Consider the following 17133-nt stretch of genomic DNA (forward strand, 5'->3'; position numbering starts at 1 on the left):
CACACATACACACAAAACTCACAGTGTGAGGTGGTTGAAACCGACGGTCCTCAGCGTGAAGGCCCTGGCCAGCAGGCGGCAGTGTGTGAACAGAACACCGATGGCCTCTTCGAAGTCGGTGAGCTTCTGTAGCACCGGGGACGTCTCAATGAGCTGCCTGTCAGTCTGAGGCTCCTGGACCTGAAAGGGTTAAAGCAGGTGACAGTCCATTAGCACGCTGGGCAAGACCTAGACCAGTGTAACAGAAGTACCGGAATTTGGCGGAAGTTACTGCCCAAGGAAATTTACCTTGAGGCTTTACAAATCTGTTTACATTCTCTGTGAATGAACCGAGTGTTGTGATTGGTCAAAAAAGATTGCATACGACGGAACGCCCACACTCTATGTTAGTCTGCATTAGGTCGTGACCAGGCTTTTCTCCTCGGAGAGGAGTAAAGGATAGTTACGTTAAGTTAAAAAAAACTCCCCTGGACCCATTAGCTCTAGAGAAACATTACATTTACAGTTATTTATGTGGCATTCTCCCCCATGGCAACTCATGACAAACCCCTACATTTCCCCATACAGTACATTGCAGGCAAAATTAGTACAACTAGAAAAGTGTTAAATGTTGTATGTTAGGGACTACGGACACAAATTGGCATCCTCGTAATACTGACATATTTACAATGAAATCCTCAACTCTACTGTATGCAGCGGTGGAAAGTAACTAAGTATATTTACTCAAGTACTGTACTTACAGTACTCCTGTGACCACAGAGAATCATGTAATGTGGAAGAGCATTGTATTTGTTTTCTTGAGAGAGGGAGAGCTCGATCAGTGTGCATGCACATTCGTGAGAGAGAAAGAGCGATAGAGGGGGAGGGAGAGAGTAAGGGGCTCAGGGAGGAGAGAAAGAGGGAGAGATAACCTATTTCACCCACGCAATAACCCGGCACTCGCCCTACAACTTGTAAACGCTGTTTGCACATGCTATGCTGCACTGAGCTCCTGTGTTGCAAGCCGTGTTGTATGAGAGCTTCAGCTAAATGAATCAAACAAATCTGTCTGTTGCCTGAGGGCCTCTTTAGGATGTATGTTTTCCACGAGTCGACTGTATAAAGCAACCAAACTGACTTACAGCAGATGCAGCCTTTTTGCTCATGCAGTATTAAGGAATACTAGCCTAGATCTATCTAGATCTTGAAAATAGAAAGAAAAATGCTGAGAAAAATAGGGGTAAAGTTCAGAGCACAGATCTTTACCGGGCCAGGGTGTCTACCCAGGGCTGTGTCGGGGGAGTTTGTAAGACAGATGGTGCAACCGTTCGCGTTTGTGGCACCCCAATACGGACAGTAAGTGAAAAGCACTTGTGGAGGTGCGCTCCTCAACATGCAATTCATTTTTGAGTTTCACACCAATCGGTTCGGCGTTACCCAAGATTAGGCGTTTTGGCTTGGCGCAGACGAAAAATAAATAAATAAATAAATAGAACGACGCACACAATTTCCACAAACACTATTCCCAAGTATAAGGTTTAAACACTGATTACAATTTGATTAGCTAGGCCCTAGAGAGAAGACTTAATGAATAGTTCTAGAATCAACATACAGTGTCGGTGGGTTGTGGTTTACGAGCTGAGCGGTAGGGTGTTAGTTCAGACGTAGATGAATAAAAATATAAGGTCGTGTCTGCGTCTGTGGGTTGTGGTTTATAAGGTGATAGTAAGGGGCGGTTAGTTCAGAGGCAGATGAATAAATCATAATGTTGTGTCTATGAGTAGTGGTTTATAAAGTGAGGGGTCGGGGTCAGAGGTAGATGGGGTTAAACAGAAACATGTTGCCCATGGCCTTTGAAGGACAATATCTGTGAACATACGAATAGATAAAAGATAATATGCTAAAAATGTTGTGTGTGGGATAAAGGATAATTCCTTTCAACAGGACATTCATGAAAGTCCTTGCGGGCTTGTTTCCAATGAGGGCCTGTGAGCAATTAGGGGTTAAGAGTCTTGCTCAGGGACAAATTTCATTTCATCGACACATATGCTGGGGTGGCCTGGAATCGTACCTGGGGCAACCAGGGCCTCTGGCTCCCTAGGCGGGCTCACTAACCACTCAGCTATGGCCGCCCCTGGGTGTGTATGTTTGTTTGTTGAATCAAGAGATCTCATTATGGGTCCATAAATGAGTCTTCTGGAATCATCTAATTGGTCTCTTTGTGCTATGACTACAGTATGTATATGACCAAGACGTGTCTCCTGCAGAAACCAGAAAACACTCTGCAACCTGATGTGCTGTGGACATTTGATGCAAATGAAGTGCATTGAATTGACCAAGTTAGCACACTTTATTTAGCCATGTGCCACACAAATCCCACCACCCCCTCCCGACAGTAAAGCCAGTAAAAGATGTACTTCTGTTACCAGTAAACTAATTACCATCAAGAAAACACAAAGCATACATCAATTTCTCAGACTTCCTCCATGTCAATGTTGAGGCGCTGTGACTAGCAGATGTATTTTTTAATTCAACATTTTAATTGGAGTGCTGGTGGTAATGTCATGGTCACACACACACACACACACACACACACACACACACACACACACACACACACACACACACACACACACACACACACACACACACACACACACACACACACACACCTCTGTCCCTTAATTGGTGAAAGGCACTTTAATGCCCTGCGTCACTGCTAACATGTGGAGGCACCCAGCTAGCTATCCTGAATAGCCAACAGTGAGGTTTCAAAAGAAGAGAGTCAGAGACGGACACATTAGAGACGTATACCACTTATGAGAGAGAAAAAACACACAAAAAAAAAAGTCCTGATATGGCTAGAAAGCATCACTTCTTTCAGCCCAGTACATACACAAAGCATATCAAGCGCATGTCACACTTTCTTGATTCACATTCTGGCAAAATGACTGTGGAGAGTCTGGGGTTTGCGATGATGACTTGCCGGTGTGAAGTCGGCAACACAAAAGGACAAAGACTTAGCACGTATCAAAACCAAAAGACCTGGAAGTGGTCGGTTTGTGCGCCCTCTTTACGCTGAACATCAGCAAGCAACGCAATTATCTGCGCAATGCCCGCCATTACTTATACCGCATGGGCGCTCATTACGCCTGCTGCTCTTCCTTTCAACGCGCTCTCAGCACTCTGCTTAGGGCAGGTGTGGGGAAAAAAAATATGAAATAAATAACACCTTGTAACCCTCGAGGCAGTGCTCTTGGGCATGTTGCCAAGCTTATGAGTCCCATACGTGAGCTCAGACGGTCCCGTTTCCTCATCAATTAGCACGAGTACAAATTTGAATATGTATTCCTTCGCATCGATGCTGTTAGAATACCCTCAACCGGTGGTAAAAGGTCCAATACAAAATGTTAAAATTTAGCATTTTCAATTTATTGTTTTTAACAGTATTTGTTTTGTATGTTTTTATGTGGACAGTGGTCCCCAGGGAAACTAGCTGGTTGCTATGGCACCAGCTAATGGGGGATCCTTTCATAAAATAAAATAAATTGACTGGCAGCTGTTTTTTTTGCTGGTAAAAACGCATAGGCAGGCCTATGGGCCGTAGCGTGACGGTCCAGGCATCCTAGGCTGCAATGCCAGCCTGACAGCGTGTCGTCGGTTCGACTCCCGTTCCTGACGACCTTTGCTGCGTGTCACCCCCCCCCCCCCCCCATCTCACTCCCCATTTCCTGTCAGCCTACTTTCCCTATCCCTCTCTAAATAAAGGCATAGAAAGCCCCCCAAAAAATCTACATAGGCAGTTTGACACACTGATGCAAACATGCATATATGCAGGAAAACGCACGCACACACGCACGCACGCACAACCCCGGTGGCAAGCAGGGGTGGAAAAAGTACTCAAATGTTTTACTTAAGTAAAAGTATCAATACTGCAATGTAGAAGTACTCTGTTACAAGTAAAAGTCCGTAATGAAAAATTTACTCGAGTAAAAGTACAAAAATACTGGTATCAAAATGTACTTAAATTACCAAAAGTAAAAGTACTAAAATGTTTGAAAAAAGCAGATCTACAAGCTTGTAGATCGGCTATTTTCAAATAGCCTATGTACAAAATAGGGCTAAAGTGGTTAATGTATGTTCTATAATATAATATTTTAGATCTGCAAAGTAACTAGTAACTAAAGTTTTCAAGTACTTGTAGTGGAGAAAAAGTACAATATTTGTCTCTGAGATGTAGTGGAGTAGAAGTAAAAGTATTGAAAATGGGAAATACTCCAGTAAAGTAAAAAGAATCCTCAAAAGTGTACTTAAGTACAGTACTTGAGTAAATGTACTTAGTTACTTTACACCACCGGTGGCAAGGGAACATCGAGAGGAAACCTGGGCGTGCACAGCGTGTGGTGTCGAGGTCTCAGCCATGAACCTGGCTGATGCCTGGCAGAGGGAAGTGGGAAAGACCGCGGGCGGAGGTTCCTCCCTCCCTCCACCCAACCCAACCCTGACCACAGCAGCTGCTTTCTAACGTACAGCTCACTGTAAGGAGATGTGGGTGGGTGGCAGGGGTCGAGAGATTGTAGCGAATGATGTTTTATGCATAACACTCCACCAAGGGTGAAATTATGAATTGAATCGTTGAGCAGACTTAATTATACATCATTTTGTACTTTTACTACGATTGCTCTTGTACAGACTAACTGAATGAATGAGTAAGTAGTTACATAGATAAATAAATGCATAAATAAATACATTCATAAATTCATAAATAAATTACACAAATCTACCGATTAAACGTAGTTGGATTCCCTACAATGTTTTGGATGGTTTATCAGACCTACAAACTCACAACACATCCGAAATGCGTTGAGGTTGTACAGGTTAACGCATTAAAGGGACATTTCACCCAAAAAAAACTTAATGGATTAGTCACCCCATGGAGACTTGAATTCATGGATATTTTTTAGTTTTTGTCTCATTCCTAAGACAATAATTTGATGACCGGCACCGGTTCCTGTAGGAGACACAACGAGTCGTTGTCTCTCCTACCGGAACAAAAAACTAAAAAAATATCCATGAATTCAAGTCTCCATGGGGTGACTAATCCATTGAAACAACGTTTTTTTTGGGTGAAGTGTCCCTTTAAGACCTGAGGCCGATTCTACAATGTTGATAGAATGTCTTCTAACAGTTTGTTTTCTGAAAAACGTAATGTTGCTATATCAGTGGTGCTCCACCTTTTTCATGTCAAGGACCCCCAAAATTATATGTATTTGGCCGCGGACACCCATCTCAAAATATTTTTGTTCCAGGGACCCCCAGAAGCAAAGATTTGAGTTAAATGTTCGCTTTAAAATAATGCTTTTTAGCTCAAATCTAAAAAATGACAAAGATGCGTTCCCGGTCTTAATAGGTTAATACATGACACCGCCGTGCGGACGAAGTATGAATCAGGCTTCAGTCTGTTTGGCGTTTCATACAGTGGTATTGGCTGCCTGACAGTATAGCAGCATGAACAGATTGTGGCTGGTGGGGGGGTGAGTGCCGTTGATGATCAGCTTTGCCTTGGCTATGCGCTACTTGGTGTACATGTACCTGGAGAGAGGAAAAGCTCACCTCCAACGATGTGCTGGGCCGTCTGCACTAGCCTATCTAGCACTCTGCAATTGAGCGTGGTGTAGTTCCCATAACATTTGTATTACTTGTGATTAGGGCTGTCACGATTACAAATTAAAGGGATATTACACATTTGTTTTTAAAAAATGGGTAATTTTATCGTCTACTCAGGCTTTTGGGAGGACCCCAGACAGTTTTTAAATGTTCTATGACATTCATTTTCACTTTTTTTTTTTTTTAAATGTTTTTTGGGGGGTTTTAAGACCTCAATTACACCCAAAAAATCTGAACTTTGAACATTCAGTGGATTTTCTGTGGTCTGGGGTTTTTTGAATAATTAGGCTGAAAAGTAATCTGAGCTTGGCCCTTGGGCAGTGAAGTCACAGGCCATTAATCCCGCCCACTCTCCTCCTCGCCCCTCCCCTCCCTTATCCTTTCCTGGGGGGGGGGGGGGGGGGAGCAGAGCCGATGATTGACAGGCAAAATTTGGGCGCTGTAATCCCATTACGGCATCTTTGATTTCGCCAATTTCAAACAAACACTGTCAATTGCTTGCCGAGAACTGTCGGGTCTCTGCTATACATGTAAAGTGTCTTGAGACAACTTGTTGTGATTTGACACTTTAATAAAATTGAATTGAAATTGAAAGTTCAATGTTTGTGAGCAAGATCACGCAAAGCAATGAGGAAAAAAAAACATTCTTCTCAGTGCATCGCAGCGCTGACAGGAACAATAGAGACTATAGGGGAGAGACTGCAGGTCTTGCTGACACAGTGGAACATTAGGATGATACAACAGTCACACGAGGCACTCGGGTGGCACAGTGGTAACATCCCTGCCCACCACCACCACCTCAGAGGTTGTGGGTTCGAATCCACCGTGGTGTATCCGGGCTTTCTCGGGCTGTCTACACAAACACAATTGGCCCGTGTTCGGGGGAGGGCAGTCGGGCGGGGAGGGTGATGTGTGTCACTGCATGTAATCCTACAGGCTGGGGGGCGGCACCCGTCAGCGGGGAGTATTGGGGGTGGGGGCTCCTCACTGGCAGGTAAGTCAGTAGGATACAACAGCAGTGACAACACAGAAATGTGTGTGTGGGGGAATTAATTGGCATAACGACTAATTTGGGGAGACAAAGGGAGTAAAAAATAATTGGCTACTCCAAATTTAGTAAAAAAATCACACCCTGTGTGAAGTGGGCGGTGTCTTGCTAGCTAATCACAATACTGAATGGAGTCAACCAATCATGTACAAAAGATAAATACATTTATTGAAACACTCTTTATGATGGACGAAACCATAACTTGAAAAAAACAAATTTTTGGTTTTTTTCAAGTTATGGTTGCTTATATAGGGCTATGCACATGTGTCATGTGACACTGGCCAATCACAGTCCTGAATAGACTGTGATTGGCCAATCACAGCGCAGGATAATTGTACAAATTTCCTGGGCCCAGATCACAGCGCAGGAAAATGTACATTTTTCCAAATCTCACTTATAGGGGTGGTTTCACCGCCCAAAAAAAAAACAAAACACACACAACGCCGTAATGCTACCGAGTCACAGAAAGTCAATTACCGTTGCCCCACGCGTGCATCGTTATACATTCTCATAGCAAACTGCACAGAGGACTGACGAAGCCCCTCCGGCCTCATCTTGGGGTAAATGCAATAAGTCCTTCCTCTTGCTCACTCGTTCTTCGATCTGTGGACGGGGGGGTGGGAGTGGTTGGCCCTGATGGCCTCCAGCGTCCTCGGCACACACACCTTCACCACATCCGCCACCCGTCCAGTGTAACCCCAGCGACAGAGCCAGGTTGCCTGTTAACGCATTAAGACCTGAGGCCGATTCTAAAAATGTTTATTTTTTGATATATTAAAAATATTTTTTTCACGATTTTTCAAAAATAGCAGATATACAAGCTCATAGCGCGGCACTCGGTGCCGCGCTATGAGCTTGTATATCTGCTATTTTTGAATAGCCAAAGAAATCTTAAAATGACAGATGCGTTCCCGGTCTTAATGGGTTAACCCCTTCAATCCGGGAAGGCATCTGTGTCATTTTAGTTTTGAGCTATAACCATTATTTTATACTTTGGCAATACATTGGCTATGTATACTCGGTGCCCCGCTATGAGCTTGTATATCTGCTATTTTTGAATAGCCAAAGACATCTAAAATGACAGAGATGCGTTCCCCGATTTGAATGGGTTAAGGCTAATTGCGTCCGCAGCCAGCAGGCAATCACATAGAAGAGGCCACTGGCAATTACAGACTGCTATAGACCATCTGCAGCATCCTATTACACACACAAAAGGACCCGAGCGTCCTCAGCTAGAACGGCCTGCTCTGACCCGTACTGTAGAGGGCAGCAGAGTCATCGGTCCAGTCCTAAGACTAACAACCTGCACTGCTCCGTTAGGAACACAAGAAAACCCCACATGTATTCACAAAACAAAACTTTGGGTTTTTAACTCAATTCCTGCCATACACGCATAAAGTCGTTCTATTAACTCATTGAGTGCCATTAACGTGTTTCACGTGTTTTTACAGCTATGGCGCAACGTGCCAATGATGTGTTTGACGTGTTTTTGAAAAAATAGTAAAAAAAAAATATGTTTATTTTTATTTTTTTGAAAAACATGTTCAGAACCCAAGATATCATCATCTGAAGATTTGCAGCTCCATCCACTCCTTGTTTAACTAAGAACTGAAAAAGGCTGTATCTCGCTTTCTAAGCACTTTTTTTTTACTTGGCAAAAAACTCTGGCACTGGGACAACATCATTCTGAAATAATTCTGGCAATTCTTGGCACTCAATGAGTTAAATAGCGCACTTGGCCCGCCAACACGCATAAAGTCGTTAGGCACCGTAACACAGCTCTGGGATGATCCATCGTCAATCAGAGAAGAAGTATGTGGATGTGACATCGTTCCAAAAAACGTCACTTCCACCCGCCCTGGCGATGGGATTTTTAGAAAAACAGCTGTAACTCAGGCGGTTGGAATGTTGTGGTTCGTCTGAATACACACATCCCTCCGCCTTTTTTGTTTATTTGGAACACAATGTCGCCTCCACGGCGTTTCAAATATCATCCGATGAAGGTAATTACGCTGGCAAGGGGATAACAAACGATGTTTAATACCTTGGCGGGTGATGTGTTAAAAAGGGGAAAACTAAATCAGTTACTTTGCATGTGTGTGCGTGTGAGAAAATGTGAAATCTTCATGATATGCCAGTTATTACACAAGCCATGTTCTGTCCATGATGTGCGTTCACTCTCTCTGTGTGCGTGTCCGTCTGTCTGTCTTATTGTCTGTTGCGTGTGTGTGCGTGTGTGCGTGTGTGCGTGTGTGCGTGTGTGTGTGTGTGCGTTCATGTACCAAGCAGTTTTGTCATAATCTGATGGTCAAAATGCATTTATCTTTCTACAGTACATGAACTATGCTGGCCGGTAAGGATTACTGGGCTGCTTTTTAGCTCTCTACTGCCCCTAGTGGCTGAGTGATGTGGGCCTCGCGGTAAGACTACCAAAAATTGTTGTTCAAAATCGCGTACAAACAACCGTATGCTATGTTACGTGCATATTTGTTTCTTTTGTGGATGTGTGTGTAGACAGTTGTTAAGAAGTTATAGCCCTTTAAAAAAACAGAAGTAGCCAAATAAACTGCAAAAATTATACAACATATTCACCCACCTGTAAGGGATGAGGCGGGTAGTTGAGCCAAACTTCACGCAGATCCTGTGGGAGGGAGGGGGGAGAGAGAGAGAGGAGTGGAGGGGGCGGGTGTGATAGAAGGAGGATAGAGAAGAAAGGAGATATTTTGGGGAGGGTGCAAAGAGAAAAGGAGACATAGTTAGAGGTGATATGGTTCCATTAGACACAGAAAGAATGCAGATTGAGTCATTTCATAACGTGAGAGGTGTGTCCTATCTCTGGTGGGATGCACGAGGTTGGATGGGAAGGGGGGGGGTGTTGACGAAGATGGTGGGAAGCACAAGGTTGGTGGTGCTTCGCAACCAATGTGTTAAGGTCTAAGACATTGAAGTTTCTAGATCTAGTTGAATTTAACACTGCACAAATTATTTACAAGGCATGGAAATATACAAAAACTGTTCAAGGATAGGCAGGGAAGGTATGAATTGAGAAGGGAACTGAATTTGAAACATCTTGAAGCTCACACCACTCTGAAGAGCATGTGCATATCTGGCGGTGGAGTGACGTTATGGAATGGTTTAATGTAATACAATAAAAAAAACAGTTCAAGCAGATTATTTTGGAGAAATATAGACATGATAATATATGTAAAATATAAATTTTACACAGTATCTAATTATTATTCTAATTGTATAGGGTGTAACTGATACTATTGTGCACACACACACACACACACACACACACACACACACACACACACACACACACACATGTGTATATTTGAATGTGTGTATAAAGGGATATACACATTCAGGTGTATATTTGTGTGTGATTGTGTGTATAAGTATGAAGTCTTGAATGTAAATACGGAATATCTGTGAGTGTTCATTTACTATGAACTTTGTAACTGATGTCACTAAATTAAACCGACGTGTATAAAGGATAGGCATAAATACGTTTTGAGCTTCAGCCTATGCCTTTTTGATCAACCAGAAAGAAATGTTGGATTACAGTGACTGTGTAATGTTTTGTGATACTGTTGATGTGTATCGAAATAAACTAAACTAAACAGGTGGTGGTGGTGGTGGTGGGAGAGGGTATTAATATGTGGTACGATCACTTCTGGGTAGTCTGTATGCACACATGTACTTTCCGGGAAAAAAAGGACCCCCCCCCCTATTGGTTAATTAGGAGGTGGGGTAGATCACTCAGACTAATGGGTCTGCTTGCTTTGACTGTACCATCGCGGTCACACAAAATGAGACACCAGACACACGACAGCACTCTCTGTGCGCACGCGTTTGCCATGCCTTGCCGTCTCACATTCAAGTTAAATAATAAGAGAGCGGGACAGAGAGAGACCGAGAAAGAAAGACAATGAGAGAGAAATAAAAACTGCATAGAAGAAATAAGAAAGAAAGAGAGAGGGAGGGAGGGACCGAAGGAAGAAGTGCGCACAAGTGTGCGACAGCCTACGAATGAAATGTGTGATTACAAGCCAAACTCTCCACCCACATTCCATACACACTGAGCAAAGCAGCGAATGATTCAATTACATCCATTCTATGGAGAAAGCAGACAACAGGTTTAAATGATTAAGCTCTCACTGAGTCTCTCTCTCTCTCTATCTCTCACCCTCCCTCTCAGGAGGTATAATTACAGAGAGTGCAAATCATCATCAGAGGTGACGTATGAATCACTGCTATTTGGAGGATGAAGCTGTCATGCTACAGACAAACACAAAAGAAAAACAAGTCGGAAAATGTTTTATTTAGTTGAACAATCTTAGTTGTTGTTGTTGTGGAGGGAGTTGTCAGCCTGACCTGCATTTAACCTGCGTGTAGCACGTAAAGCAAGCACACTCGACAGGTTCACAGAGAAACCGAGATGAGGTTAATTTGTGATTTCCGTACAGATTTAACGACTGTACTCTCAATGGCGACAGTTATACAATTCTATAATGATTTTGATCCACAAAAGATCCTACAGTGGGGTTACATAGGGAGAGTAATATGCCTGGAAGGTATAAATTATACAGCCTACGGGGAGCAATACGGAGGCTCTATACAAAATGCGAAGCAACAGTACATTACAGCAGTGGTTCTCAAACTTTTTCATGTGAAGGACCCCCAAAATGATATGTATTTGGCCGCGGACCCCCATCTCAAAATATTTTGTTCCAGGGACCCCCAGAAGCAAAGATTTGAGTTACAAATGTTCGCTTTAAAAAAATATATATATTCAAAGATTTGCACAAATGTTCACGATTTTTCAAAAACAGCAGATCTACAAGCTCATAGCGTGGCACATGGTGCCGCGCTATGAGCCTGTATATCTGCTATTTTTGAATAGCCAAAGTATAAAATATGGATAAAGGGACCCCACTTTGAGAACCAATGCATTACACAGCCAAACATATAGAGATATTTTAATGCACGTCAGCGACACTCGCATCCGTGACGCGTGCAGTGTGTGAGGGCCTTTAGATGATATATATAGACTCTGCTGAGATTGCTCAAGAACAAAAAAACAAACAATTTCTATGGCTTAAAAACGTAGCCTCTCATCTTATTGTATTAGCTCACACACACACACACACACACCCCCCCCTTGGGCTGCTGCACATCTATGATTGGGAGATAATGGCTCTCTCCTCCGACAGGGTCCAGAGCGCCCTGACAAATTGGTCACTAGCTCCGGGGGGCTGCCGATAAATCCATCAATTCGAGTGGCGCTGTATAAGAAATCAACACAAGAGATAAGGACCTACTGATCAATAGTGATGGAGGGGAAATTAATTGTGGCTATTCAGCCGTCAACCCTCCGTTAACTATGCAATTTGATTGGTTGGGGGCAATCACGTGGTTATAAATTACAGAGTTGCGTTTACACATGGGTTTCGGAGGTTCAATTAATTACATTTAGTTAAGGTTAGATCTTTTTATTAGGTTAAGTTTAGGCATGGGTTTGATGTGGTTTAGTCAATTTGAATTATAAGGTTAGGCGCTGTACTGTATGCTTAAGTTTGGCCATGGGTTTGGTGGGTCAGGTAAACCCACAGTCTTTGGTGGGGTTCTTTCACAGGATGTGGTCAGCAAAACAAGCACGTCTTTTGCAGGATGCGAAAATGATAAGTTTCACAGCATGTTTGTGTGTGCAACTGTGGACATTCATGCTCTAAGTAATTACCAATCCAAAGACTCAAAAAAGAAGAACAAACTAAACAAAAACCACACACACACAGAACATCACTTTGCAACCGACTACATTAACGGCGGCAGTTATGATGGGTGTGTGACAGCCATAACCTGCCTGCTGCTGCCATAACACACACACACACACACACACACACACACACACTCTTCTACCACTCCTTAAACAGAACAAGACGAACAAAAACTGCACACACACACACACTGAGAGGAAGCATGTGAAAGGCCAGGGTGAAGTGGAGAAAATAACAAATGGAAAGCAAGGGGCGGTGTAAAAAGGCAAACAAATAAGACAGCGTGTATGTGTGTGTGTGTGTGTGCGCGTGCGTGCGTGCGTGTGTGTGTGCGTGCGCATGGTACGGTGTAACAGAAAAACACCAAAACAAAACACTAAAACGACATTGTGGAGCAGAGGACATGAGTCCTTCAGTGCAAAAACAAATGAAGGAACAATGTGTGCTTGCCTTGCGCTTGTGAGGAATAAATCAAATTCAAGCAAAGTCAATTCTTAGTTTTTTTTCTATTAGATGAGAATGGGGCAGGCCACTCACTGGCCTTGCTTTTTTATTTCTTATTGAGACTGACACAATGAAAGTCAAGAGAAATACCACAGGCAAACATCTAGTAAACAACCATGGGACACACACTTGAATCGATTCCTATGGAGTCTGTGGTCACTGACAGCTACTGTGAGGTGTTGTCATAAGGAGGGAGTCGTCAGCCAGCCCAGCATTTAACCTGCGTGTAAGCAGCACGTAAAGCTAGCACACTCTACCGGCGCCCCGAGATACCGAGATGAGGTTGATTTGTTTGACATTCCATGAAGAAGATATCTGCTGTGATTTAATGACTACATACTCTCAATGATGACCGTTACAGAATTCTATATGACTTTAACCCATTTAGACGGGGAAAGCATCGGCCTGTGTCATTTTTGATTTCTTTGGCGATTCAAAAATAGCAGATACACAAGCTCATAGCGCATCACTAGATCTGTTATTTTTTTTAACATCTTTAAACCTATCTTTTTCCCCTGCATTATGGTTCCCCCTAGTTTTATTTGTGAATGTATTGCTAACGTGTGGTTTATTGCTACGTTCTTGCCCTGTGGTTTTAAATATGAGTTCAAAATGTATTCTCTTTTCTTTTCTTTTTTATCGTTCTGTACTTTTCAGAACTGTGTACTGCCGCATGCATGGTAATTTGTTTGACCATGCATTCGGGCACATTTTACTGTGTTTCTTTTTTGTATGACCTGTTGTGAAGTGCACAGAGACCCCTTGGGGTGGCGTTGCACTATAAATAAAACTAAACTAAACTAAACTAAACTAAACTACAGCGGGGTTGTATAGGGACTAGGAGAGTAATATGTCTGTAAGATAGTATGATATACTGTAACTGAAAAGGAGCCCTCAGCTGTTGCTTGGGCTCAGGGTTGCCAGATCTGCTTATTATAATTTCCCCGCAAGATTTTATTTGAAAATAGCCGATCTACAAGCTCACAACGCGTCGCATCACGACGCGTTGTGAGCTTGTAGATCTGCTATTTTAAAATAGCTGATGTATATGTTAAAGTGCTCATGTGGCCCATAGTCGCTTCTTTTGGGCTGGTTTTTCTAGACCTGGTTGCTTGTTTCTCTCACAGAATCTGGCAACACTGCTTGGGCTGTCGTTGCCAGAGGCAAGCCGAGGCACGTCGCTTTAAAACCCCCTTTACCCATTACTGGGGGAGGAAGGGGTGGAGAGTACAGATTAGGAAAGAGGAAGGAAGTTCGAAAAAGGCTCTAAAGGTACAGTAGTTAGAAGAGAGGGAGGTAGGAGAGGGAGATGAGGCCACACAGTAAGTGAAGGGTTGGGGAGAAAGGGATAAAAAACATACAGTGCACTGCACGTACACAATTACCAAATGCGGACGAGCACGGATGCTATGGCGACCGCCTCCGTTGTCACAGCAACCTCAGTCGTCACAGCAACCTCAGTCACATTTGCCAGGATGTGGGGTGTCTTTGAGTGGTGGCGGGGGGGTGCTGCATGTGTAAGGTGGGGTGCTAATGACTGTCAGTATATTAATTAACTCATGGGCAGCAGGTGAGGATCATCATTACAGTGATTGGTGCTAGAAAAAAATGTGTGTGTGTGTGTGGGGGGGGGGGGAGGGTGCATAAGGATTATTTGTTTTAATTAATTGTTTTGACCTGTTAAATTTAGGTTTGGAATCTGTCATTCAAGAGATTTTTTTTTTTTAAGATTTAGCTTTGGGGCTTTTATGCCTTTATTGATAGGACTACTAGAGATGGGGAGTGGCACGCAGCAAAGGTCGTCTGGATCGGGATTCGAACCCGCGAACACGCTGTCAGGCTGGCATTGCAGCCTAGGGTGCCTGGACCGCCACGCAGCGGGCCAGGCCCTGTCATTCAAGAGATGACAAGTTTCATGTTACAAGAACCAATCAATTATACAATGGCTACCACTCTGTATATTTAACGCCAAATTCACGCCATCAGCAGTAGCGATTTACCGCTGCATTTCTCTGCCTAAATGGGTGTGTAGAAAGCATTAGAAACACCCACGTGTTCGAGGACGAGCAAGGATCATATCTAATCCAGCACCAAAGGGTCACATCGCTCAGGAAAATGGGGACTAGGTGACTCATCACAGACAAAGGTAAAAATAAAACAACTTAACTCATTGAGTGCTATTCACGTGTTTCACGTGTTTTACCGCTATGGTGCAACGTGCCAGCCACGTGTTTCACGTGTTTTTGAAAAAATAGTAAAACACTTTTTTTTTTAATTGTTCAGAACCAAAGATATCATTATCTGAAGATTTGCAGCTCCATCCACTCCTTATTTAACTTATAACTGAAAAAGGCTGTATCTCGCTTCCTAAGCACTTTTTTTTTACTTTGAAAAAATCTCTGGCACCGGGACAACATAGCCAGAAATAATTCTGGCACTCAGTGAGTTAATGGGCCAGGAGACAAAAGTAACCCTACGTGACAATGGGAACAGCCATGTGTGGACCGCCACGCCAGATTCACAGGGTGCCTAATACTGAGGAAGAGATTACATGGTGCTGCTTTGTCCTGAGCCAGTCATGAAGTCAGACTTGGAAGCTTTTGTTTTGTGAGCTTTTGTGTAAGAGAGAAAGGCACAGAGAGAGGAGAGAGAGAGGAGAGAGAGAGAGGGCTATGTGACTTCAATATGACAGTTATTTCAATAGTTTGCCTCCATTGCTATAAATACATTCTTTTAATTACGCTGCCCTCATAGTTATCTGACAACATCTGTACTGTAATTATGATGTGCTCGCTATTTTTGCATGCCACCGTTGTACAACGAAGTACAGTATAATACAGGGCTGGTGGTTAATCAGACTAATTAATTTAGATTAAAAAAAACTATCTATTCGAATTTGTTGTCAATTTGTTTGCTGTTGCTACACTTATTATCAAATAAGAAGTGTGAACCTTTAGTCATATACATGACACGTATCGCTATCGAGATATGTTTTTCAGCACAGTGTGTGTGTGTGTGTGTGTGTGTGTGTGTGTGTGTGTGTGTGTGTGTGTGTGTGTGTGTGTGTGTGTGTCAACTGCCATACACAATCAATTGCCATACAGTAGATAAAATATATAAGCCACCACCGTCTGTTACAATTGATCAATTCTGATAAATAAAATTGTTGCTCGCTCAAAGAAGCTAATTCAGTCTGTTGACACTGACCAGATATTGTCTGGTATAGAAAATTGAGGGTGCTGTTCTGAACTGTGTTTTCCAATCAACAGGTAATTAAGTCCCTCAATCTATACTGTCACGTTTTCCCCTTTGTTTTATAAGCTCACGTGTGTCAGTCTGACAGTGATCTGGGTTGTTTTGGGAAGAGAAAGAGATATATAATGTAGTATAAGGTACTGTAAGGAATGGCAGAGGGAAAGAGAACAGAATGGAGTGTTGCTGGCTGGTAAGCCTGCTTTTGCACTGCCTACAAGCTGGTTTACTAGAGGGTTACTCGAATCACTACAGGATATTACGGTAACATCAGAACAGCAGACAAGTTATTGTTGTTCTAAAGTAATTTTCTTCTTAAGTGTTATTAAAAATTACATATCAAAAGGCAAAATGGAATATTTCATTTTCTCTGAGTCAAACGCACAAATCCTCTGGAGAGATAAGTTAGGGCCCGTGATGTTGCCCCCAGGGGTTGGAACAGATTTTTCGCCAGTCTGCAAAAGAGTTTTCCCGGGCACCGTGCTGCCTCAGCAAACCTCTACGCGATTCAAGATGAATCTCCCTCTTTAGATGCTGCTACTCGCACCTCCTAACAGCATTAGCTTATGTTTTGTGAGAGCGTATCACAGTGACTCAAAGTGCCGCCCACACATCAGTTGAATGAATTAATGTGCCTTCTGGTTACTTCTGAAGCACATCACTGACCTTAAAAGTAACATACAAGGGAACTCAAGCATAGTCGAGAATTTCTATCACCTTGTTTGAACTACAGTATATCCCTGGGGAAGAGGATCCCAGAGCCTCATCCCGGTCCCGCAATGATTGGATCAAAATAAAGACACGATTCTCTTGGAGAATCATGCCTTTGGCAGTGAGACCATCATTTGCCACTTAGGTACATTAATTCATCCATCCATCTATTTATGTCCCTTTCCCCTT

At 43.0% G+C, this 17133-nt stretch overlaps 1 protein-coding gene across 2 annotated transcripts in view; it reads right to left on the reverse strand.

Annotated features, from left to right (window-relative positions):
* Positions 1-17133, reverse strand: part of drosha (drosha ribonuclease III) — a 137180-nt gene that overhangs the window by 34339 nt on the left and 85708 nt on the right. For both annotated transcript variants that reach the window (XM_080417844.1, XM_080417843.1), the window contains exons 25-26: positions 9291-9335; positions 23-180 (exon numbers count right to left, since the gene is read on the reverse strand). In XM_080417844.1, the coding sequence (XP_080273970.1) occupies positions 23-180; positions 9291-9335 (203 nt within the window). The remainder of the gene's footprint in view (positions 1-22; positions 181-9290; positions 9336-17133) is intronic.

Source organism: Gymnoscopelus braueri (assembly GCF_963280865.1).
Source record: "Gymnoscopelus braueri genome assembly, chromosome: 21".
Taxonomy (NCBI): Eukaryota; Metazoa; Chordata; class Actinopteri; order Myctophiformes; family Myctophidae; genus Gymnoscopelus; species Gymnoscopelus braueri.